This window comes from Lagenorhynchus albirostris, chromosome 7 (assembly GCF_949774975.1).
Source record: "Lagenorhynchus albirostris chromosome 7, mLagAlb1.1, whole genome shotgun sequence".
In the NCBI taxonomy this organism is placed as follows: domain Eukaryota; kingdom Metazoa; phylum Chordata; class Mammalia; order Artiodactyla; family Delphinidae; genus Lagenorhynchus; species Lagenorhynchus albirostris.
The window spans coordinates 103,683,198-103,708,191 of record NC_083101.1 but is presented as its reverse complement, the minus strand read 5'-3'; the positions used below and the strand labels follow the sequence as shown (position 1 = coordinate 103,708,191).

The window sequence follows — 24,994 nt, the reverse complement described above, 5'->3', positions numbered from 1 at the left end:
CTTCTCCCACCTCACGGGCCTGATATTTCCGGGGACCACTTAAGGAAGAGGCTCCTAGACTTCATTTCCCATTTGAAATCGGAAGTAGGTTGCAGTGACACGGAAGCCCTAGAACACTGCTGGGGTGTTTTTTCCCGGCTAAACTTGCTCGCCTAGGACTGACCGGGATTGCGGAGCATACGGGGCCCACCTCGCTCTTCCGGGGTTTCCCGAGCCGACCGGAACTTGGGCGGAGCCTCCCGAGCGCGCCCAGCGCGATTGGCCGGCACCGCTGTCGCTCAGTGCTCCGAGTGGAAGGGGCTGACCGCCGGCCTCCGCAGGGTCGCGGGAGCCGCGCGGCGGATGGGAGGGGCTGGAGCGAAAGTTGCGGGCGCGGGATCCGGGATCCGGGGCAATGGAAGCGGGGCCCGCCTTGTCCCCCGGGCCTTCCCGCTCCTTCAAGGAGGAGCTGCTCTGCGCCGTCTGCTACGACCCCTTCCGTGACGCCGTGACTCTGCGCTGCGGCCACAACTTCTGCCGCGGGTGCGTGACCCGCTGCTGGGAGGTGCAGGTGGCACCCACCTGCCCGGTGTGCAAGGACCGCGCGGCCCCCGCCGACCTGCGCACCAACCACACCCTCAATAACCTCGTGGAGAAGCTGCTGCGCGAGGAGGCCGAGGGCGCGCGCTGGACCGGCCACCGCTCTCCGCGCCTCTGCCGCCTGCACCGCGGCCAGTTCAACCTCTTCTGTCTCGACGACAAGGAGCTGCTGTGCTGCTCGTGCCAGACCGACCCCCGGCACCAGGGGCACCGCGTGCAGCCGGTGAAGGACACTGCCCACGACTTTCGGGTAAGCGCGGCCGCGTGCTGGAGGTGGCTGAGCGCGCACGTGGACTGGAACCCAGCACCCTGACCCCGCTGCTCCTGCACTCCAGCCTGCCAGAGCTGGTGTGCCCGGTCCCGCCCCTCTTCCCCCTGCCAGCTTGCTGGTGCCTCCTCGGGACCTCCACTCCCTGCCGCTGGTAACATACAGAGGCTGCCTTCTTCATCAAGGCCGGCCCAGGGGCCTGAGATGGAAGGAGAGAGAATGTCAACAGGAAGTGTGAGAACTAGGGTTACAGGATGTTCTCAAGACAGCTCCCCTGCCCCACCACCTCTGAAGGGCTGAGGCCGTGCACCCTTTCTACCACAGGTGTGTGGCCCATGCCACTTTTAGAAGCACAGGTGTGGGTAAGCCCACAACCCTGGAACTTGGCACACTCAAAGTGGAGGTGCAGGACCCCAAGACCTGGCCAAAGATGTGGAACCTTTTAGATCTCCCCACATCTTTCCCCTCCTTCCCGGGCTGGATCCCTGTATTGTGTAGCTGTGGGGAGGCCTCTGGCCCTGGCCCTGGCCACCTGGTCCCTTCTGGATCACTCTCTCAGCATCCCCCTAGAGTTCCAGTGGCTATAAATAAGGTAAGGAACAACTTTAGGGCAAACTAACATGGAGAAGTTTTTGGCAGAGGAAGGAAGAATGATCAGGAAATAAGGAGTAGCCATCTCAGGGGTTTTCAGATTTTTTGACCTCAGCTAGCACATGGTAAGACATGTTTTTTCCATTGAGACCCAGAACTGCCACATGCATGTATGGTGTCTGTATCAGCTGAAACAAAAGTTCTGTGAAAATGTCTATTGTACTCAGGTATTTTCTGTCGTTTTATTTTAAAAACTGCACAGGGTGTAAAATATTAATTTATTTCATCACCAACTAAAACCTACTAATACATAGGTCAGACCCACAGTTTGGAGAACCCAGCTCTGCTAGTCTGAAGCTGAGTGTATTGAAAAGGAGGCACTATAAGAATGCCTGTCTCCAGACACTGTTTTAGTTTGTTTGCTTTAATGCCTTTCTTAAGAAATATCAAAAGTTGACAGTTCCATACACATTTTGACAAAGTTCAAGTGAAGGGGAATGTCATCAATATGCTTGTTTGAACCCTACACTAGCTCGGCAATGGGATAAGCCTGTAACTGCTGTCACAGTGGTCCACAGCAGTGCTTTTTCTCCTTCATTTCCCTTGGTAGAAGTGCCAGGTCCTGATTTGGGATAGCTGAAGTAAGTGCTGGGCATTCTGGGGGCTGGGGTTGAGGTAGGGGGCCACCAGGGATCGAGTCATGACGAATCACCATGGGACCGCCAGAAGTATAGATCAGGAAGATGGGCAGGGGTCAAGGCCAAGAGCACTAAGGCAGAACCCAGGGCTGAGCTAAGCCAGGATTCAAGATCAGTGAGCCAGGTGCCCCAAAGTGCATATGGTCTAATGACATCTTTCTGTTTATTCAGCAGATGCCTCGTACTGCTAGGCCCTGGGGATACTGCAGGACACGAGCTAAACAGTAATTCATACCTTCAAGGAGCTTCAAGCAGAGACTGAGGGGTTAGGAAGTGTTAGCCAGGTGAAGGGGGGTCAGGGAGGGTATTTCAGGCAGAGGCAGCAGCATGTGTAAGGGTCCAGAAGCAGTGACTTTCCAGACACTGAGAGAATGAGGATGGAGTTGCAGAAGGAGCCAGGAGGCCCCAGTCTTGGCCTTTGTTCTAAAGGCTGTAGGGAGCAGTTGGAGGGTTTTAAACAGAGGAATGATGCTGACAGACCGGTGGGCACTCAGGGCTATGTCTGAAGGGGTGAGGAGTCCTGTCCGGAAAGATCTGAGGAGTGTGCTCAGCCTGGTGCTGGGTGGCATCACTCATGCGTTAGACAGCTGTGCGCCAGGACCTATCCTGGGTGCTGAGGCTGCAGAAGTCAGTAAGCCAGAGCCCCTGCCCCATGGAGCTCGCACTGTAGTGTGGGGACGTCAGCCAGCAAATAGACAAGTTGTCGTTCTGCATGGGTGGATAGGCGGTGGTGGTGGGGACAGCGTGGGAAGGCTGGACAGGTGAGAAGGGGCTGATGGGGAGCCCTGAAAGCTGTTGCACAGGGGCTTTGCGATGAGATGTGTACATTCGAAAGATTACTTGGCAACCGTATGAGGGACTCCAGCAAAAATAATCATACCAGCCAACACTTTTTGACCACTAAACTAGGTACCATGTGCTCTTAAGTGTTTACTTGTCAACACACTTAATCCTCACAAAAACCCCATGAGGTTGTGTATTAGTTTCCTCTCGCTGTTGTAATAAACTGCCTCATACTTTGTGGTTTAACACAGCACAGATTTATTAGCTTACGGCTCTGGAGGTCAGAAGTCCCGACATCAAGGTGTTGGCTCCATGCCTTTTGGAGGCTGGGAGAGGATTTATTTCATTACCTTGTCCAGCTTTTGGAGGCCCCTTCCTTCATCTCTGAAGTGCCTCATTCCAACTTTTGCTTCTGTTGTCCCATTGTCTTCTCTAACCCCCCTGCCACCCTATCATAAGGACTCTTGTGATTACAGGGGGCCCCCGCAGACAATCCAGGATAATCTCCCCATCTTAAAATCCATATTTTAATCACTTCTGTGGAATCCCTTTTGCCGTGTAAGGTAACACGTTCCCAGGTTCTGGGGATTAGGATGTGGACATCTTTGGAGGGGCTGTTATTCAGCTTACTACAGGTGGGTACTGTTCTCCCCATTTTACAGGCAATGACACTGAGTCTCACAGAGGTTAAGCAACTTGGCCAGAGTTAGAGCATTTACTGTACAGTTCACCTGGGGCCTTGCTCTGCTCTTACTCTGGTCATGGACTTTTTTTTTTTTTTGCGGTACGTGGGCCTCTCACTGTTGTGGCCTCTCCCGTTGCGGAGCACAGGCTCCGGACGCGCAGGCTCAGCGGCCACGGCTCACGGGCCCAGCCGCTCCGCGGCATGTGGGATCTTCCCGGACCGGGGCACGAACCCGCGTCCCCTGCATCGGCAGGCGGACTCTCAACCACTGCGCCACCAGGGAAGCCCTGGTCATGGACTTTGATAGAAGCTTCTCTGGTCCCTGCTGGCCCTCTGTTCCGGAGCCGTGAGGGCAGCTGCCTCTGTGTTGTGGGTCCTTAGAGGCTTGTGTGGATGAGAACCATCGTCAGTGGGCCGACAGGTGTGGACTGAGTGCCTGCTCTGTGCCAGGCACAGTGTGTGCAGGAAAGGACAGGGTGGTTCAAGCCCCTGCCTTCTTGGAGTCAGGTGGGCATGATCGAATACTAATCACACCAATGGTCAGTCACGGGCAGTGAAAGCGGTACCTCTAGCATTAGGACGCAGGTCTCCTGACTCCCAGTCTGACGTTTGGCCCGGCTTGCATCTTCAGAGCAAACCAGCCCTGAACCTCCACCAGGTCCCAGGCCTCAGAACTTCCTTGTCTAGACCCCTTTCTTCTCCATCTCACCGGACTGATATGACGGCCATTCTCTGCCCTCCAGCTTCTTCCTGCCCCAGACCCAGCCTCTTCCCCTTCTGGGGTTACCGTCTTAGAATCAGTCTAGCCAAGCCTAATCGAGGTTTATTCCAGGCACCTCTTAAGTCTTCCCCCTTCCAATCCTTTCCCCTTTTCCCAACTGCTCAGCCTCATCCTGGATCTCTCCTTATGGGCCAGGCCTTCCCAGATCCAGGTTGTACTGGAGGATGTTTAATTGCCTCCTGGCAAGGCCTGTGACCAGGGGCAGGATGGGGTCTTACTGAGCACCGCCCATTGAGGCTCCTGAGTTAGGGGGCCTAGCTCTAGTTGCCATGGTAGACACCTGCTTCTTCAGGAGGACTGACCACCAAGGGGAAAGGAAGAATGGGAGCCTGGATTGGAGTTGGAGAAGAAGGGCATCTGAATGAGATCAAGTTGTCCCAGATGCATCTCTGCAGTCCATTTAAGAAACCCGGAAAATAAACCAGGAGGAGAGTTAAGTTACCTGGGACCAAGTGACACTCAGTAGTAACGAGCTAACACATGCCTGGTGCACTCTTATAAGTACTGAACGTGGATCCTCACAGCCATCCTCTGAGCTAGGTAGTGTTCTCATCCCTCCTATCCGGATGAGGAAACTGAGGCGCCGAGAAGTTAAGGAACGTGCTGAAGATCACCCGCTACTAAGTGGAGGAGCTGGGATTTGAACCTGGGTGGCCAAGGGCCAGAGCTCTTAGCTGCTATTTCAATCTGCCTGAAAAACAAATGTTTGAAATACATAGGAAAAATGACACTACCTGGAGACAGATGCCAGAAAATCCTGGTGATGGGCTAGGTGAGCATGTACAGAGAAAACTGCATTCTTCATTTTTATGGTGGCATTTGAGAGACCATGGGCACTTTCTTGCCTTTATCTTTCAGCGTTGGAGCCTGACTGCCCGAGAAAGAGCTTTTGCCAAAGTTCTCACCAGTGGTCAGTGAAAAGGACAAGGTACAGATCAGGCCTCTGAGCTCTCGATCCAGGAGGCCATGGGGTGTAGTGGAGAGAACGTCAATGCCGAGTGTATTTGTCAACTGGGCAAGTGGTTAGTTGAGCATCTAGTTTGTGCTGAGACCTGGAGATGTGCAGTGGTTGAAACAGTCTCTACCTTTTCAGAGCAAGCCTTCATTTTCCGTCTGCAGTTTATGGAGCGCTACTGTGCTCGGTGAGAGGACCAGGCAAGAGGACCTGCCCCCAGGAAGCCTGCAGCCTTTACAGGAAAGTGAAGTGGTGATGCTGAATAGGAAGTTCAGTGGCAGAGGTGTCCACAGAGAGGCAACTAAACTCTACTGGGGAGGCCAAGGTGGCTTTCTGGAGGAAATGAAGAGGGCCTGAGCTTAGTTTTCAAGGCCACGTTGGGATAGTTGGGTGAAGCAGGTGGGAATCGGTCAGAAGCAGCAGTATATGTAGGGCCTCAGAGGACAGAGAACCTGGCTTGTGCTGGACAACGCTGGCTGCACACATAGCTCTAGCACTTTGATAAGTACTTGAAAGGGTGCTGTGACAGGAAATAATATTCTCTTACTGGCACCCTTCCCCTTTTCTTTTCTATCACACAGCACCTGTGTTAATGGATATTTTGGGTAAAACAATATTGTAAAATCCTTAGGATATTAAATATGCAGTTGAAATTTGCTGCTTAAGGTATCAAATTGTAATTTTTAAAAACACCTTGTAGACTATATAATCACATTCTGAATCCTTTAGTGTAAATAAAACCTTCCTATTTTGTGTGTATTTATAATTTAAGTCATCTTGAATGTTATAATTGAAGCCAAAATCAGAGCTTTTGCTGGGCTTGGGCCCTGGGTGATGTTCCAGATGTGTCATGGGCCACTTAACTCCACGCAGGGCAGTGATGACCCTTATTGGTCCTGACCAGCCTTTGCACCAGAGCCCCCACTAGTCTCTGTCATTTCAGGCACTCCTTGGACTACATGCGGGTCCCTGAATGGTGGGTCCAGTTGTGATCCAAGTGTGTTTAGTGTTAAAATCAGAATATCAGAAGCAAACATGAAAAGTGTATTGTTTAGATTCATTTGAAATCTCACTTTCTCCCTGTAGTATTTTGTAGGTTAACCACTAAATGTATATAGGGGAAAAAAGTGGAATAAAAAATCTACCGTCTAAAAAAAGACAAGGAAGAGAAGAAAAAGACGTATCGAGCAAGCAGGACAGATAGCACAGAACGAGAAGTCAGGACTTAAATGCAATTATATTGGTAATTATGTTAAGTACTCCAGTTAAATGACAAAAGCTGTCTGACTGGATAAGAAAACAAAATCCAATTCTGGGCCACTTAAATATGATGAAGTCATTAAATGAAAAAATTGCATTTGCTTAAATTCAGTATCCTTTTGTGATTGAAAAAAAATTAGCAAACTAGGAATAGAAGGAACTTTATTAAACTGCTTAAGAATACCAAAAAACTTATAGCAAATATCATATTTAATGGTGAAACACTTAGAGTTTTCTTACTGAGAACAAGAAGAAGGCAGGAATGCCTATTATGACCAATTTTATCCAAGTTTGTATTGGAGAGCCTAGCAAATAAAGTCAGGAATAAAGGCATAAAGTTTGGAAAGAGGGAAACAACACTGGCATTATATGCAGATAATATGATTGAATCTGCATAGAAATTTCTGTTGCATAGAAAATAAAAAGGTGCTATAGATAAATTATAAATATGTAAATGAGTTTAGACAGAATGCTGGTTTGTAAAATAAAGATTAACAGTTGTATTTATATCAGTAGCAAATAGAAAATTTTAAAAACCATTTACAGTAGTATTTAAAAAAAATCAGATATCTGGGAATAAATGTAACGAGAAGTGTGCAGAACTCTGGCAGGGAAAAACAGAAAACTTTGTTGAGGGACATCAAAGAAGGCTAAGTGGGAAGATATACCATATTCATAGATTAGAAGACAGTATTTAAAGATGTCAGTTATTCTCAAACTGATCTGTAGAGCCAATTCTATCCCAATCAAAATCCCAACATGATTATTTTGTGGATTTTGACAAGCTGATTTTAAAATTCACATGCAAGCTCAAAGGGCCAAGAATTGCCAAAGCATTCTTAGGAAATATTTATTAGATGTCAGTTTATATTGTAGCTGTAGAAGTTAAGATTGTGGTACTGGCGCAAGGATAAACAGATGGCCAGGGAAACAGACTGGGGAACCTAGAAACAGATCTGTGTGTGGTGTGTGACAGAGGTGGCCTTCAGACCAGTAGGGGAATGGTAGTATTCTTTTTTAAATAAAAAAAAAAATTTATTGAAATATAGTTGATTTACAATGTTGTATTAGCTTCCAGTTTATTCTTAAATAATGCTTTTGGAGCAAACAAGCTACTGGGTCACACCATTCACAAAATAAACTTGAGGTATCCACATTAGACCCAAATGTGAAAGGAACGCTATAACTTTAAATAATATAGGAGATTATCTTTATGACCTCAGAGTAGGGAGGTATTTCTTAAAACCAACGAGCAGTAATTCCAGAGGAAAACACTGATACATTGGATCACACTGAAATTAAGAAATATAAGTGGTACAATAGGAGATACTAGTTATGCATTTAACCCATAAAAGACATACACTGTGTATTTATAATAAATTCTTACATGCCAGTAGGAAAATGGCAGGCAACTCAATAGAAAAAGGGTCAAAGATTTTAATAACAGTTATTTAAAAATAAAGATCCAAATGGTTAATAAACGTTTTTCATTCACATTGCTCATGTGGTATAAATTGGTACACCTGCTTTGGAAAAACGTTTAGCATTTATCTACGAAAGTTGAAGATACACGTACCAGTGGCCCAGCAGTTCTACCCCCAGGAAATATTCTGTAGAAGAACCAGTGTACCTGTGCCCTAGGAGACCTATACAAGAATGTTCATCCTATTTGTATTACTCGAAGTTGTAAATGACCCAGCTATCCATTGACAACAGAATGGATACCTGATTGTGGTTGTATTCATAAAATAAATTACAATGCAACGATGAACGGGTAAACTTACATACAATTATGTATTTGAATCCTACAAACTTTATGTTATGTAGAGGAAGCAAGACACAAAAGAATATATGTAGTTTTATTCCATTAATATAAAGCTCAAAACCAGGCAAAACTAAAGTGTGTAATTTAGGTTAGGGATCATACATAGCAGCTATAACTCTAAAGAAAAGCAAGGAAGTACCATAGAAATTAGGAGTTTCCTCTGACAGAAAAAAGGGATTAAGGTTCAGAAGGGACATGTCCTGGGTGGTGGTTACAGGGGTGTTCAGTTTATAATTATTTAAGAGATAGCACGTTTATGTCTTATGCAAAGAAAATAAATTGGTGACAACAACAAAGGAGATTGAAAGGTACAAAGTAACTCATTAAATTGGAGAGAAAAGGGACTTAATTCCCTGGCAGTCCAGGGGTTAGGACTCGGCGCTTTCACTGCTGTGGGTCAGGGTTCCATCCCTGGTAGGGGAACTAAGATCCCGCAAGCTACACAGCAGGGCCAAAAAAAAAAAAAAAAATTGGAGTGAAAAGGAAGGAATTTCCTCTCGTTAAGCTCTTGGTAATTTATAAGAAAAAGTTAAAACTTCTAAAGTTTTCATTTTATAGGCTTTTAAAAATTTGAGGTATAACTTATATACAGTTAGATGCATAGATCTTAAATGTTCAGTTGGATGAGTTCTATTACACACACCCTATACCTACCACTGCAAACGAAGTAGAGAACATCTCCATCACCGTGGAGGGGTCCCTCCTCCTTCCCAGTCAGTCTTCCACCAAGAGGCAACCACTTTCTGATTTATCACCTTGGATTAGTGTTGCCTGATCTTCAACTTCACATAAATGGAATGATACTGTGTACTCTCCTCCAGAGTAGTATATACATATACCTTTTGGTTCACCTATGTTATGTGTATCAGTAGTTTGCTCCTTTTTTTACTGCTAAGTAGCTTTCCATTGTATGAATATACCATAATTTACTCACCCATCTCTTGCTGATGGACATTTGGGTCATTTCCAGTTTTTGATTTTCCATAAGTTTTAAAGATGCGTTGTTTAATTTGACATTTATGGGAGGAAAATTTCATTCACATGCTAGGTTGTTTAAGGAATTGGGCAAAGTATGGCCAGGACTATAAGCTTTTATTCTCCAGAACTAAAGAAATTGACATGTTTGATGTCAACAGATTTGGAAATAAGATGACACATTTGGAAACACAAAAGACAACTAGACAACATAGTAGTAGCTCCCTGGATGAAATAGGGTGGGTAGTCTTGTGGTTAAGACTGTGGCCTTTATTCTTGGTCAGTTCTGCAGACAGATCGTGGTTCTGCTGCTAACTATAATTTTGGCAATGTACTTAACTTTCCTGGGCCTTCTTTTCTCTTCTATATATTAGCAATAGAGCGCCTACCTTGCAGAAATGTAAGAATTCAATAGAATGATGTTTGTAAAGTACCTAATTTAGTGCCTTGTGCATAGTACATGCTCAATAATAACTGCTTGCTGGTGGTAATATAATCATTGGTGGGTCTCACCAGCTAGCATCTCAGAGAAGGGCACATTTTATTTAGGGTTGGGATTTGCTGAATTAAAGCAAAACTCTCCAAGTGATTGAAAAGTTTGGGAAGGACAAGGGACTGTCACCCCCTTCCCATCTTCATTACCCCGTAAATCCCGGACTGAAGGTTGAAGGGCAGAAGGTTGGGCCATGTTGTTTGGGGCCAGCATGCCCCTGGGTAATGTGACTTTCTTCACTCCTGTCATTCACACTTCTTTGGCAAATCGTGGAATTGTCTTTGGGGACCCTATTACATAACTTTGCAACAATACATCTCGTCCCACAAAATAACACATTGGGATGATATTTCAGTGGTTTTGTGGGACGCTCATGCTAATGTTATTTTGCTGTTGACGAGACACACCTTAGAGGTGATATACTACGGAAAGCAGTATTTTTAAAAAATCTGTTCAATATTGTCAAGAAGAACATAAACATGACTAGAATGAATAGAAAACAAAAGCTGCAGAAAAAGAAATCATTGTTTATTTTCTGTAGAAGAGTGGTTAAAAGAATGGACTGTGGAGCAGGACAGATGGGCTAGTTATCTAGTGCTGTGTAACAAATTACCCCAATCATAGTGGCTTAAAACAAAAATGTCTATTATGTCATGGTTTCTGTAGGTCAGGAATCTGACATGACCTGACTGGTTGTTTCTACCTCAGGGTCTCATGATGCTGCAGTGTTGGTCGGGGCTACAATCTCATCTGAAGGCCCAAGAAAGCCAGGATCCCCACTCAGGCTCACTTGTGTGGTTGGTGGCAGGATTCGGGTCCTTGCGGCTGTTGGTTGGATACCCTCAGTTCCTAGCCCCATGGGCTGCTCCAGAGGGTGGATCACTTCCATGCAAGGGAGCAAGCACGGGAGGGCAAGAAAGGGGTGTGTGTGCAGACTTTTTGTCACCTCAGTTCATGTCCCATCACTTTTGCCATATTCTGTTGGTTAGAAGCAAGTCACTAGATCCAGCCCACAGGGAGGGGATTCCACCAGGGCATGAGTACAGGGAGGTGGGATCATTGGGGCCATTTTAGAGGCTGTCTCCTTCAATCTGTGCTCTGGCTCCAATGATGGATGTCCCTCCCACATGCAGAGTATGTTCACCCCCTCCCAAGATTCCCAAGCATCTTGTCCCATTACAGCATCAGCTTGAAGTCCAGAATCTCGCCATCTACATCAGGCCCAGGTGGGGATGAGGCTTTCGAGGACAAATCTGTATTTATCACTCATAACAAATTAGCCTCAAATTTGGCATCTTAAAACAACAAACTTTCTTATCTCACAGGAGGGATCACTGGGAACGATCTTAGAGGCTGCCTGCCACCACTGTTTAGGTTCTCATCCTTGCTCTGCCATGAACTAGCCGTGTGCCCTTGGGCTAGTCACTTCCCCTTTCTGTGCTTCAGTTTTTTCATCGGTAAAAGCGGGCTGATAAAATTACTAATAGGAATAATGTGATGATTAAGTGACGTAATGTGTAAAGTAATTAGCAAAGTTCAATAAATGGTAGTCATTTATAATTAATGTTGTTAGAATTGTTATTTTTCCAAAGAGAAAACTTGTGAGGCTTTTTCAGAATGTAGAGGGAAAAGGATAAAGATGGAGAGAAAATGCTAGGCCTGGGATACAAAAGGTCAGAATCCAACCTAAAACCAGCAGTGGTTCCTCTAGGAGCCCAGGGAGATCAGAGCAGAGGTTAAATTTATAAAACAAAAACTAAGCAAGAAGTATTTGAATCTGCTGATTAAAGTCTTTCACACGATCCAAGCACTACTAGAATATCAGGATAAGGCAGGGATGCGGGGAGACGTGTACAGTAGCCCCTCTGTAGTTACAGGTTCCACATCTGTGGATTCAACCAATGGGAGATCAAAGATATTCGGGGGGGAAAATCCAGAAAGTTCCAAAAAACAACTTGAATTTGCCTCTCTGTCAACTATTTACATAGCATTTACATTGTACTTACAACTACTTACATAGCATTTTATACAAATACGGCACCATTTTTATATAAGGGACTTGAACACCCTTGGATTTCAGTATCCGTGGGGATCCTGGAACCAATCCCCTATGGATACCAAGGGAAGACTGCAGTTTAGATAAGGCCCTGTGGGAAGAACTGGGTCATCCCCACTATCAGGCCTATTCTTTCGTGACTACAGACCAGTCCAGTTCAGAAAGTCACCAAGGGAGCCTGGGAGTACATTGTCTTTACCGTCAGGCCCACAGCTCGGGTTCATGGCCCAGCCTTCACCAGCTTTAGGCCAAGCGGGATGCCTTCTGTGCTGTCCCGTGACCAGTGTGGGAGGGAACAGGTCCCTTTACCTCCTCACCCTGTCTCTCCATCTGTATCAGGTATAAACGAAGGGGCTGGGTTAGAGGCTATCTGAGGCCCTTTATGCTGTACCCCATCCAGTTCAATGTCAGGGCTGTGCTTTTCCAGCTGTGTCCCACAGCACGTGGCCGGACCGGGTTCAGTAAATGTGGTCGAGTGGTACCCACGGTGATGTGCAACTCCCGCTGTGATGTGGCGTGCTGCATCCCTGCCCGGCCTCCACCCTAACCTGCATCCTTGCCTCCTTCTCGCCCCTCACGGCAGGCCAAGTGCAGGAACATGGAACACGCGCTGCGGGAGAAAGCCAAGGCCTTCTGGGCCATGCGGCGCTCCTACGAGGCCATCGCCAAGCACAATCAGGTGAGCGACGCTGGGGCTGAACGGGGCGACGGGGACACCCGGGGTTGCTGCGGGGAGAGGTGCAGGTGGGCCGGCCCTGGCCATGCTGCTGCCCACAGGGTCGGCCTTTGCCAGCCCTGATGGCCTCGCACAGCCTTGCCCTCGGATGCCGGTTGTGGCTGCGTGGCCTCTTTAGGCACCATGCCAGCAGCCATGGAGCAGCTTCAACAGCCCCCTGCACCACCTGCCCTGTGGTTTCAGGCTGACAGCACGTGCCACGCTGCACCGCTTGCCCGGCCGCTCAAGCCAGCGGCACCCTCGTTCTCACTCCCCACGTCCATGGTCTCCAGAATGCATCCGTCCGTTGACAGTCGCGCTGCACCGCCACCATCCTGGTCCAGGTCCCCATTGTTTTTTCCCTGGCCTCCTACCCGGGCCCCGTACTTCCACTCTTGTCCTGCAGTCCACGCTCCCTGGAGTGGGCTGATCTTTTCTAAAGATAGATCGATTGTGTCACTCCTCTGCTTAAAACTGTCCAGTGGTTTCCATGGCACCCGTGGCACAGTCCAGACTCCTCACCATCCAAGGGCCTCATCCAGCCTCCGTCTGCCCCTCAGCTTCATCTCCTCCCAAGCTCTGCCTGTGCCGTGTGCCTGGCTGGCCTGGTGCAGGATGCGGTGGGGACACCTAGGGAGTGTCCATGTGTCCAAGTGACAGCTGCTGTCTGTCCATCCCAGGTGCTGTGGAATTCTCAGGAGGTCAGGTGTGAAAAGTCCAGGATTCCAGCTTCATTAATGCTTTTCCTCTAAAGCCAGTCAGTCCAGGTGGATGAAAAATGAAAGTTTTGTGTTTCCCTGTTTATTGAGGGGCTGCCACTGCCAGCATGGGAGTGGCTGGAGCTGAATTTACACTGGCTGGTGTTTCCTGTCTACTCTGTTTTTTATCTTCTGGTGTGATAAGAATCATCCCGGATTTCACTCTCTCCCTCTATACGTTATCAGTCTTTTTACCTGATATTTCAACAGCGCCATCTCTCCTCATATGCATTTCTTTGTTTATTAATAAGTGTGTACATCCTTTCACAAGTATAACAGCCATTTGCATTTCTTCTGTGAAGTTCACATTCTTTTTCTTGGAATGTTTGTCTTTTCTCCTTGCGCGTTCATAAGAACACTATTATGAAGAATAATAATAATCTACCATATAGGTTGGAAGTATTTTTCCTAGTACGTCCTTTTTCAAAAACTCATTTCCCCCCCTTTTTTGGTCATTTTCCCTTTTTCAATGAATCATTTTGTCATCGTATTATCAGAGCCATAAACATATATTGAATTTTCAGTTCAAAGATGTGGGTTACTAACCTGCCATTGCTAGAGCTCACAATTCGAGTTGTTTTTCCAGAATTTGTCATGGAATTGTACTTATGTATTTAGTCTCTTGCCATGTAAAACTTCTTATTTTTACATGTATCCAATTATCTCATTCTTTCTTTGAGGCTTCTCAATTTCATATCATGATAAGAAAGGTCTTTCTCATTCCAAGATGAGAAATAGTTCTCTGCTTTTTCTTTGAGTATGTTTATGGTTTTGTTTTAACTTATTTTAAATGCTTTTCGTAGTTATGATTAGGAGTGTGCATATTATTAATGATTCAGTTTTAAAATAAAAACTTCCTACTATTTTTTTGGTAAGCCTCTCTATCAAATTTGAGGTCCTAATATTGGAAGGCAAATAATTTGTTTTAAACGATTAGACATTGGATTTTATTTTATTTATTTACTTATTTTGGCCATGCAGTGCTGCATGCAGGATCTTAGTTCCCTGACCAGGGATTGAACCCCTGCCCTCTGCAGTGGAAGTGCGGAGTCTTAACCACTGGACATCCAGGGAACTCCCTGGAAGGCAAATAATTTTTTAAAATCTTTGCTGTTTGCAACAGTTCACGTCTGTGATTCAGGGCTTCCCTCACTATTGCACAACCTATACAGGTACAGAGTATTGCTGAGGAATTTATAGGACTACAGTTGTCATCTATAAGCAGTGATTTGATTTTATTTTTCATGTATCAAAACAACCTCATTAGGCTGTTTGACTTATTTTAAACTTATAAATTCGTGCTAAGAAAGCTGCATGTATATTTTGTCTTTCGAGGTTTTGCATGTGATTTCTCCTGAAAAATGGAGTTCCTTTGCTAAACATCTGGGAGCCAGATGTGGTGGCTGAGGCCCCCTCCCGCCCTCTGCTGCAGGTGGAGGCTTCCTGGCTGGAAGGGCGAATCCGGCAGGAGTTTGACAAGCTTCGAGAGTTCTTGAGAGTGGAGGAGCAGGCCATCCTGGATGCCATGGCCGAGGAGGCCAGGCAGAAGCAGCTTCTGGCCGAGGAGAAGATGAAGCGGCTGGCGGAAGACACGGAGGCCCTGGCCCATGAGATTGAGCGGCTGCAGATGGAGATGAAGGAGGATGACGTTTCCTTTCTCATGGTGAGGAGCTCAACGTCCAGAGTCAGTGACAGGGACCAGACGTTCAGGGGCCAGCGGGGAGCCTGAGGCCAGTGGCCCTGGCCGACCCAGCCTTCCCGTAGCTTCCGGACCCCAGGTTGGAGGAGCTTCCAGATGAGGTGCTTGGCTTGTGTCAGGAGGCGTAGGAGCTTTTTTTTTTTTCATAGGAGCTTTTAATCAAGACCTTGAGGGCCTCTCCACTCCTCTCTGCCTCTCTCCTTCCCTCCTCCTCCCTCTCCCTTCCTCTCTTGCACTTATTCTTCCTCTCTCATTTTTTGTTTCTTCTCTCTTGACTCCTTCTTGATACAGCAGAGTACTTTTTAAATAATTTTTTATGCGCCACTTCTCTAGATTTATGGAAAGTCTCCATTCTGTAGGTTATCTTTTCACTTTCTTGATGACATCCTTTGAAGCACAAAAGTTTTCCATTTTGCTGAAGTCCTATTTATCTGTTTTCTTGTGCTGTTTGCGCTTTTGGTGTCATATCTAAGAAACCATACCCTGATCCAAGGTCATGAGTTTTATAGTCTTGTCTCTACATTTAAGTCTGATCCATTTTGAGTTAATTTTTGTATATGGTACAAGGTGGGAATCCAGCCTTTTGCATGTGGATACCCAATTGTCCCAGCACCATTTGTTAAAGACCTTTCTTTTCTCATTGAATGGTCTTGGCACCCTTGTTGATAACCAGCCAACAGTAAATATGAGAGTTTATTTCTAGACTTTCAGTGTCCATTGATCTCTATGTCCTTATGTTAGTACCACACCATCTTGTTTAGTGTTGCTTCTAATGAGGTTTTTTTTAAATTGAGGTATAGTTGATTTACAATATTATATCAATTTCAGGTGTTCAGCATAGTGATTCAAAATTTTTATAGATTTATATTCCATTTAAAGTTATTATAAAATATCGGCTATATTCCCTGTGCTGTAAATATATCCTTGTAGCCTATTTATTTTGTACATAGGAGTTTGTGTCTCTTCATCCCCTCTCCTTATCTTGCCCCTCCCCTCTTCCCCTTCCCTACTGATAACCACTAGCTTGTTCTCTATATCTGTGAGTCTGTTTCTGTTTTATTATATTCATTTGTTTGTTTAATTTTTTTTTTTAGAGTCCACATGTAAGTGGTAACATACAGTATTTGTCTTTCCCTGACTTATTTCACTTAGCATAATATTGTTGTTGCAAATGCCAAAATTTTATTCTTTTTTTATGGCCGAGTAGTAACTTTTAATAAGTTTTGAAACCAGAAAGTGTGAGCCACCAACTTTGTCCTTCTTTTCCAAGATTGTTTTGGCTCTTCTGAGTCCCTTGAATTTCATATCAATTTTAGTATCAGCTTATCAGTTTCTGCAAAGAAGCCAGCTGTTATTTTGCTAGGAATTGCATTGAATCTGTAGATCAGTTTGGGGGGGGTATTGCCATCTTAACAATATTAAGTCTTCTGATCCATGAACATGAGATGTATGGCTCCTTTTGAGGTCAGAAACTCATGTTTTCTCTGTGTTTCTGTTTGTGTCTCTGTTTTTTTCTTTTTCAGAAACACAAGAGCCGAAAACGCCGGTAAGTTGACAAGGCTGGTAGAGGGGAGGGGAGGAGTCAGCAGAAATACCAGGGGTGCAAACTCCCATGGCTCCAGGGCCAGGCATGTAATGAGGCTGGCTGGGTGCAATACAGAGGGAGCAGGGGGACTGACCAGGTGGAGAGCCCTCTTTCAAGGCACCCACTTCTGATTTGCACTGGTGCAGTGTTGTTTTCCTGAGTGTGGAACGTGACCATTCCCTGTGTGGGGAGAGAGTGCCGTCGTGCGCGGGGACTGTAGTTCTCTGGGGGCCGGCCCCCTGCCTCTGAGAGCCTCAGGACATGCTGGTTTGTGTTGATGGTTGTAGAGTTCACAGGGATGAATATGGAAGAACTGTGTCCCTGTCAGAGCTATACAAAGATGGAAGAAAGTGCTTTGGGCAGTAGTGAGTTCCCTGTCACTGGAGATGTTGAAGCAAAGGCCAGTGACACTTTCAAAATGTGGGACTAGAGGGCCCTTAAGCTGCCTTCCAATTCATGTACCTTGTGAGCTGATGTGTTCGTGTGATTTCTGCCCACATGCGTGTCTGAGAACCTCCTATTTATATTTATCCCAGTGGGGGCAGGATGGGCTCAAGTACTGAGTCCTGAAGGGGTGTGAGCTGCCCAGTTGGCTCCTCTTGTATTGAGTAAGATGGCCAGGGAGTCTAGGCCTGAGGCAAGGGATCCTATTTCCAGCTGACCCAGTTAGGTCCCAGGATGCATGGCCCTGGCCCAGCACACCAGGCCCAATTTTCCTTTCCCAGCCTCTTCTGCACGATGGAGCCAGAGCCTGTCCAGCCTGGTATGCTCATCGACGTTTGCAAGTACCTGGACTCCCTGCAGTACCGAGTCTGGAGGAAGATGCTCGTGTGTGTCGAATCTGGTGAGAGGGGCCCAGGCGGGTGTAAGAGCAGGGAAGTCATGCAAGGCAGAGAGCCAGCTGAACTCACTCCTTCCAGCTTCCCACCCCTCTTCCTCCTCCCCTAACTGGTCCCTTCTCTAGCCTCTTTCATTCAAGCCCCTGTGCCCTACTCCCCTTCTTGCCCCACTGCTCAAACCCCTCCTGGCCGAACCCTTCCTTTTTAGGTCCTGACTCTTGGCCACCTCTTCAGAAAGAGCAACTGACTTCCCTTTCTATTCCGAAACGTATTGTATATATAATATAATGAAAGAGTTCCTCAGTTCAGGGGTGCCTCTCCAAGGTGATTCCAGCCCACATGAGTCACTATATCATGTGCTGTGGACTGAATGTTTATATGTCCCCCCGCCCTCCAAATTCATATGTTGAAGCCCTAACCTCCATGTGATGGAATTTGCAAACAGGGCCTTTGGGAGGTGATTAGGGTTAGAAGAGGTCATGAGGGTGGGGCCCTGTGATGGGGTTAGTGCCCTTTTAAGAAGAGACACAAGAGAGTTGGCTTCCTCTCTCTCTCTCCCTCCCCTGTGTAAGGACACAGCAAGGAGATAGCCATCTATAAACCAAAGAGGGCCCTCACCAGCAACTGAGCATGCTGGTACCCTGGTCTCTGAATTCCAGCCTCCAGAACTGTGAGAAATACAGTTCTGTTGTTTAAGCCACCCAGTCTCTTGATACTTTTGGAGTAGCAGTCTGAACATGATTTTACAGGGAGAAATGTCAGTAACCCAGGGGCATGTTACGTGCTTTTGTTAGATGTCACAGGCATTGTGTCAGGGTCAGGATCCCTGCCTTCATTGGCTTCCTGTGGCTGTCCGAACAAGGGACAAAGACTAGATGCTTTAAAATGGCAGAAATTTATTCTTCTGGAGACTTGAAGTCCAAAGCCAAGGTGTCAGCAGGGCCGTGCTCCCTCTGAAACCTGCAGGGGAGGATCCTTCTCTGCCCCTTCCTACCTTTTGGTATTTGCTATCAGACCTTGGCTGGTGGCTGCAGCACTTTGACCTGTGCCTCCAATATCACAGGGCTTTTCCCCATTATGTGTCTATGTCTCTTCTCTTTTATAAGGACAACATTCATATTGGATTAAAGGCCCCCTCTACTCCAGTCTGAGCTCATCTTAAATACTTACATCTGCAACAACCCCATTCTCAAGTAAGGTCACCTCCTGAGATACTGGGGGTTAAGACTTGAACATAGCTTTCTGGCAGGGCACATTTCAACCCATAACACCACCCCTCAGCCCAGGGCAGCCGCCTCCATGCACTGGGCCCCGTGGGACACAGTCTCTCAGTTTAGGGGGACCGGAGGCATCAGGCTGGCCTGACAGCAGGGCGGGCTGTCAGGTTTGCTGATTTCACCCACTCTCTTCCCATGGCCCACCCAGTGCCTTTCAGCTTTGATCCCAACACTGCGGCTGGCTGGCTGTCCGTGTCAGACGACCTCACCAGTGTCACCAACCACGGCTACCGGGTCCAGGTGGAGAATCCGGAGCGCTTCTCATCGGCACCCTGCCTGCTGGGCTCCTGCGTCTTGTCGCAGGGCTCGCATGCCTGGGAGGTGGACCTGGGGGCACTGCCGAGCTGGCGCGTGGGCGTGGTGCGGATGCGCCAGGACGCGGGCGCCGAGGGCCACTCGCACAGCTGCTACCACGACACGCGCTCGGGCTTCTGGTACGTGTGCCGCACACAGGGCGTGGACGGCGACCACTGCGTGACCTCGGACCCCGCCACATCGCCCCTGGTCCCCGCCATCCCGCGCCGCCTGCGCGTGGAGTTGGAGTGCGAGGAGGGTGAGCTGTCCTTCTATGACGCGGAGCGCCACTGCCACCTGTACACCTTCCACGCCCGCTTCGGGGAGGTACGGCCCTACTTCTACCTGGGCGGCTCACGGGGGGACGGGCCCCCCGAGCCGCTGCGCATCTGCCCCCTGCGCATCACCGTCAAGGAGGAGCTGGATGGCTGAAGCCTGCCCTGCCTGATGCCGCCGGGTCTCACGCCCCAGTCCCGTTTTCTTTCTGTCTCTTCCCAAAGGCACACTTGCCTTGGTACCTCTCTGCCTCCTGCCTTCTTGCCAGGATCTTCCTACTGGCCATCCTGTCCTTTTCTGTGGCGCCAGGCCATGTACCTCCTCCCTCATTTTTGGTCCCTTCTCTACCCACCTTTGAAAGTTATCCAGGAGACACCTCCCTGATTAGGCTTTTTCCAAAGTTGTGGCATCCTCTGGATGTGAATTTTCTGATTCACATTCTAAGATTGCTGGGGATAATGTTTGCTTCTAAGAATGGGTCTGTTTAAAAATGTAAGTTTCATCATTTTCCAAGAGTGGTGAGGCCAGCAGACTGGAAGAGGACTGCTGTTGAGAAGAGTTTGTTACTCACAGTCTCCGGGAGGAGAGTCCTGCCATGGTGGGGGTGGGGTGGGGTTTGGGAAGCACCAGGGTCCTTAGGAGGCAGGGGGCGTGAGGGGAAAGCTTGGGTGGGAGACTTATTGTGCTTTTCAAGGGAAGGAACAGGCCAGGCAGGGTAAGTGGGTTTATGATTGGCAAGTTGGAATACTTTTGACCAGTGCTAGGGCGCAGGGGCCCCTAGTTGTCTGATACCTGGCCCTGAGATGATTAGGACAGGGGGATATTGGCCTGGAGTGGAGGAGCCCTGTGAGAGCCTGATACAGGAGGTGGTTGGGGGGTATAGCTCTGCGTGTAGAAGGTTGGCTGCATTTGAAAGGCGTGCTCATAGGGGAGTTGTTTGCTGTATCTAGGAATTTGCTAGCCGGAGAAGCCCCAGATGCCAAAGTGTCAAGATTACAGAAAAGAAGAAAATATAGTTAATACAGGACCATTGCCATGGCTTTGGGGAGGACCCATGGCTAGGCTTGTCTGTCACTTTATACCAGTATTTAAAACTGCTCCAGGGGCCTCCCTGGGGCCCTTCAGGGTGAGGTTGGGGGCAAGACTGCCCATCAGCTCGGCTCTGATTTATTGATTTACACTTCTTGGATGATTTCCTGTGAACAGAGGTTCCAGAGCACTTAAAAACACACAATTTAAAAACCATGGTTCCCTCTGTGGGCCTCACTTTCCTCATCTGCAATGAGATTGTAGGCCTGGAAGGTGGTGCCCTTCTGTAATTGTGTGGAGCATCTTCCTCTGATTCTTCTCACAAAGGTACAGAAGGGAGGGAAAGAGGGGCCCTTTCGGTTAGGAAGGAAGGAAGGGGACGTGGTCCAGGGGAAGTACAAGGAGGGAGGGAGCTCCAGGGCTCTTGTCTTTGCTGACCTCAGCCTGCTCGTTCTTGTTCTCCTGGCTTTTGTGTTCTCATCCTGATTTCTTCTCCCTCTGCCATGCCTACAGACTCCTACCTCCACCTTTTCTTCCTCATACCTGCCTGCAGAGAGTTTTTAATTGTCAACTCACTGTGTCCTGGGACAGTACTGTAAAAGGAAATGTTTTCCCACTGGAGCAGTGTTCTAATGGGGCGCTTTCCTGACCAAGGGCTCACAAACTTTCTCCTGCTTGTGTGCCCTAGTTCACAGAAATGGACATTTTAAGCAGAAAAGATGATTCAGAACTAAATATTGGTTATAAATGGGATGTGTACACCATTGACAGCCATGGGGAGGGACGTGGTAGGATATGCCACTGAGTGAAGGAAGAGCAGGCGTGGGCGAGGGGGTGAGGATGTTGGCAAACAGGTGTGAGCTGAGCAGGGCCCTGCTAAAGGCTCTCAGACTCAGCAAAGCTCAAGGCACTTTGCAGCCAACACATCTGAGTCCTGTGTGCACTTTCTACCATAAAGTATTTATCTAGCCCATCAAATATAATTTCTACATAATAATCTTGACCTGAAATTATTTTGTTAGTTGTAATAAACTTATAAAAAATGTTTTTCCTTTCCACCTTAGGTGTTGGAAGAGGTTTTCTTAGAGGATAATTTGCATAGCCTAGGGCCCTTTTTACCAAAATGAAAAATGATATTTGAGCTAAAGCCCACTTTGTCTTTTGACATTTTCCTTTCAGTGTTGTTGTAAACAAAAGTTCATTCACCTTGTATTCCACCTTCTTTTTTTTTATTATTGGATAACCTATTATATGGATATTCTACATTTTATTTATTCTTCAGTTGGTGGAAACATTTCGACTGTTTCCACTTTTTGCCGTTATGAATAACGCTACTGTGAACACTTGAGTACAAGATTTTGTGTGGACATAGGTTTTTCGTTCTCTTGGGTATGTATCTAGGTGTAGACTTGCTGGATCATGTGGTAACTCTGTTTAACCTTCTGAGGGACTGCCAGGGACTTTCCAGTGTGGCTGCACTATTTTATAGTCTTACCAGCAGGGTATGGGGGTTCCAATTGCTCTGTATCCTCATCAACACTTGTTATTGTCTGTATTTTAACTTAGCCATCCTAGTGGGTGTGAAGTGGTATCTCATTGTAGTTTTGACTTGGATTTCCCTGATGCTTAATGCTTAATGGCCTCTTTTCATGTGCTTATTCTCCATTTGTTTATCTTCTTAGGAGAACTGACTTCAGATCCTTTGCCCATTTTTAACTGAGCTTTTTGTCTTTTTACTGTTGAGTTGCAAGACTTCTTTATATACGTTCTAGATACAGGTCCCTTATCACATACATGATTTGCAAAAATTTTCTGCCACTCTGTGGGCTGTCTTTTCACTTGCTGGAAGATGTCCTTTGAAACACAAAAGTTTTAATTTTGATGATGTCCAGTTTATTTTTCCTTTCGTTGCTTGTGTATCCTAGATCTCTTACCTTTGACACTGCCCTTAAGCTCAGAGACTCCAGATTCTGGATTTTGGCTCCAGCTTGGGCATTTGTCCTGCTGACAAGGAGCCCTAGTCCAAGAGCCCGTTCCTTCTTCCCTTGAGCCCTCCTACTGCCGCCTCCCTCTCTCACTAGGCCCCATTTCACTCTCCTGCTCAATGTGACATCCAGGCTGGAGGTTGACTTAATGATTCATGAGCTACCTGAGCCTTTTGAGCCTCTGCTCCCTCATCTAAATGAGGATTAGGATACCTACCTCAGGCTGTTGTGGGGATTTCGGTGTACAAATGCCATGTGGTATATCCTAAACATAGTATAGATGTAATACCTGTTGGCTAATTCTTCAGAAAATGGGAGGTTTTGAATGTTGACCTTACGAATCATGTTAATGAAAAATCCCAAAGGAACCTGAGAAATGTAAGTTATCCAATATTGGGAGCGCTCAGATTTCTTGAGACTTGTAACAAGATTGTATACACAAAACTTATGTTTATGACAGATTTCAGTAACATGGGAAAATGGTTATGTTGTGATGACCGAGAAGACTAGGATTTATATGTATAGACATGCAACACACACAGAAAGACAATTTGTCTCTAATTGGTGTGTGTTGTTTGATTAGATCATCCATTTATGTGGCTGTAAAATCCGAAGGTACAAAAGGTTCTGAACAGTCTCCCGCTTCTGCCCAAACACTCAGCTCCCTTCCTTGTGGGCAGTCATTACCATTGAAAAATCCTTCCAGAGAGATTCCATGTACAGCAATACGCTTGTTTTATGAGTATGTTCTGGTTCCCCCAATACACTGTAATTTAAAAGCAGATACTCTAGATCTGTATCTCTAAGCAACCCAACAAGAGGAGAACACTCAAAATAAAGGATGTTATTCAAATAATTTCCTCCCCTCCAGGGGGAGGTTTGTTACGGATGTTTTCATGCAGTCAGTTCACTGGTGGATTCAGCTTTTCATTGTTTACTTCACCCTAGGGTTTTAAAACAGGGAAAAACAAAGTGGAATTTAGTTGCTCCTGACATTGGAAGACAACACTTACACTTGAGACCTCAACGTATGTTTTTAAAATCTCAATCCTCACCAAGGTGTCCAGTGACCTACATAGCTAGTGGTTAAGAGGCTGGGCTATGGGATGGGCAGCCTGGATTCAAACTCTGCCTCAGCCACTGTGTCACCTTGGGAGAGTTATTTAACTTCTCAGTGCCTTAGTTTCATCATGTGAAAGGATGGAGATGATATCTTAAGATTAATGGAGATAATAACCTACTTCATAAGGTGGTTATGAGATTAAGTGAGCAAATGTGTAAAGCACTTAGGATAGGGTCTGGCATGTACTTTGCCGTTGATAGTTTACCGTTGTTTCCCCTGGCTCTGCTACTCCATAGCTCTGTGGCTTCAGATAAAGCCATTCGACTTCTCTTCTGTAAACGGGGAAACGAAGACGCGGGCATGATTTTTTCAAGGTCTTTTCCAGTTCTAATGTCCTGTGATTCATAATTTGTGTCCCTAGCGAAGGCTGGGATCCTGCACGCAGTAGGGGCTGCTGATTTAGGGTGCTGCTGTCAACCAGTATCCAAGACCCTGCAAGTGGTACCAGAAGGCTTGCCTCATGTTTGAGTCTGGAGAAAAAGAAAACGAATGAGTCGTAATGTGTGAAGGATAGAAAAGCTATTCCAGAGAGCAGCAGGTCTTGAAACTTTGTTCCTAAGATTAGTAGTCAATCATGCACAATAAAATTGTACTGTCATGTTCCACAGATGGCTCATGTGCTTGTTTGTGGGAGGTTAAAGATGATGTCAGTGGACTTCCCTGGCAGTCCAGTGGTTAAGACTCCACGCTTCCAATGCAGGGGGCACAGGTTGGATCCCTGGTTGGGGAACTAAGATCCCACATGCTGTGCAGCCAAAAATAATAAAATAAAATGATATCATTTATTGACTCGCATGCACTGTGAATATGATCTCTGTGGCGGCAGAACTGTTGGATTGGGCAGAAGATGACTGTTGATTATTCGTGGTGGGGACTGAAGCAGGTCACTTCAGTTTTCAAAAAGAAACTGCATCTTCTCACATGCGCCTGTGTCACCCATTCCTTCCCCAGCCACGACTGGTGGACTGAGCAAGATGGATCACTGGCTGTGAAAGCCTGATTCCTCAGCACAGGGGAAGTGCTCCTATGGGCCCTGTCAGTCCTCTTTTGTGGGTGTCTCTTGGGTGGGTTTCTTTCGCTGGGGAACAGGCCGAGGAAGATGGGAGGTTTTGGTTTCTATGGATACTGGGCTAGCTGGGATTTGCATAATGTATTTCAGAGACAGACAGTCTGGGGACACTGGGCCCAGGAGGAATGAAGAGGCACATGGAAACAGGTTGGAGGGTCTGGGTAGTCAGACTCCATTTCAGTCGTCCTCTGGAGATACGGGTCTGGGATCCTCCCCTACCTTCTGGAAAGCTGGCAACTTGGAGCCCCAAGGATCCAAGGATGTGGTGCGTGAATGGCGACCCCTACAGGGCATGGCATGTACTGGGGGGCTCAAAATATTCCCGCTCTTTTGCTTCCCCTTTTATCTCAGCAACGGACTAAGAGGATCCATCAATAAATAGGTTTAGTGTGTGAA

At 46.9% G+C, this 24,994-nt stretch overlaps 1 protein-coding gene across 2 annotated transcripts; it reads left to right on the top strand.

Annotated features, from left to right (window-relative positions):
• Positions 1–276: 276 nt before the first annotated feature.
• Positions 277–24,994, top strand: TRIM35 (tripartite motif containing 35). 2 transcript variants are annotated; one of them, XM_060155750.1, is made up of 7 exons: positions 278–829; positions 12,533–12,628; positions 14,855–15,085; positions 16,645–16,667; positions 17,432–17,550; positions 18,971–19,443; positions 24,689–24,994. In XM_060155750.1, the coding sequence occupies exons 1-7, from the start codon at positions 395–397 to the stop codon at positions 24,725–24,727; spliced, it is 1,416 nt and encodes a 471-aa protein (XP_060011733.1). In that variant the 5' UTR covers positions 278–394; the 3' UTR covers positions 24,728–24,994. The 2 variants fall into 2 exon arrangements, with proteins under 2 accessions (XP_060011732.1, XP_060011733.1); XM_060155749.1 differs by lacking the exon at positions 24,689–24,994 and having other exon boundaries at positions 277–829; positions 18,971–19,981.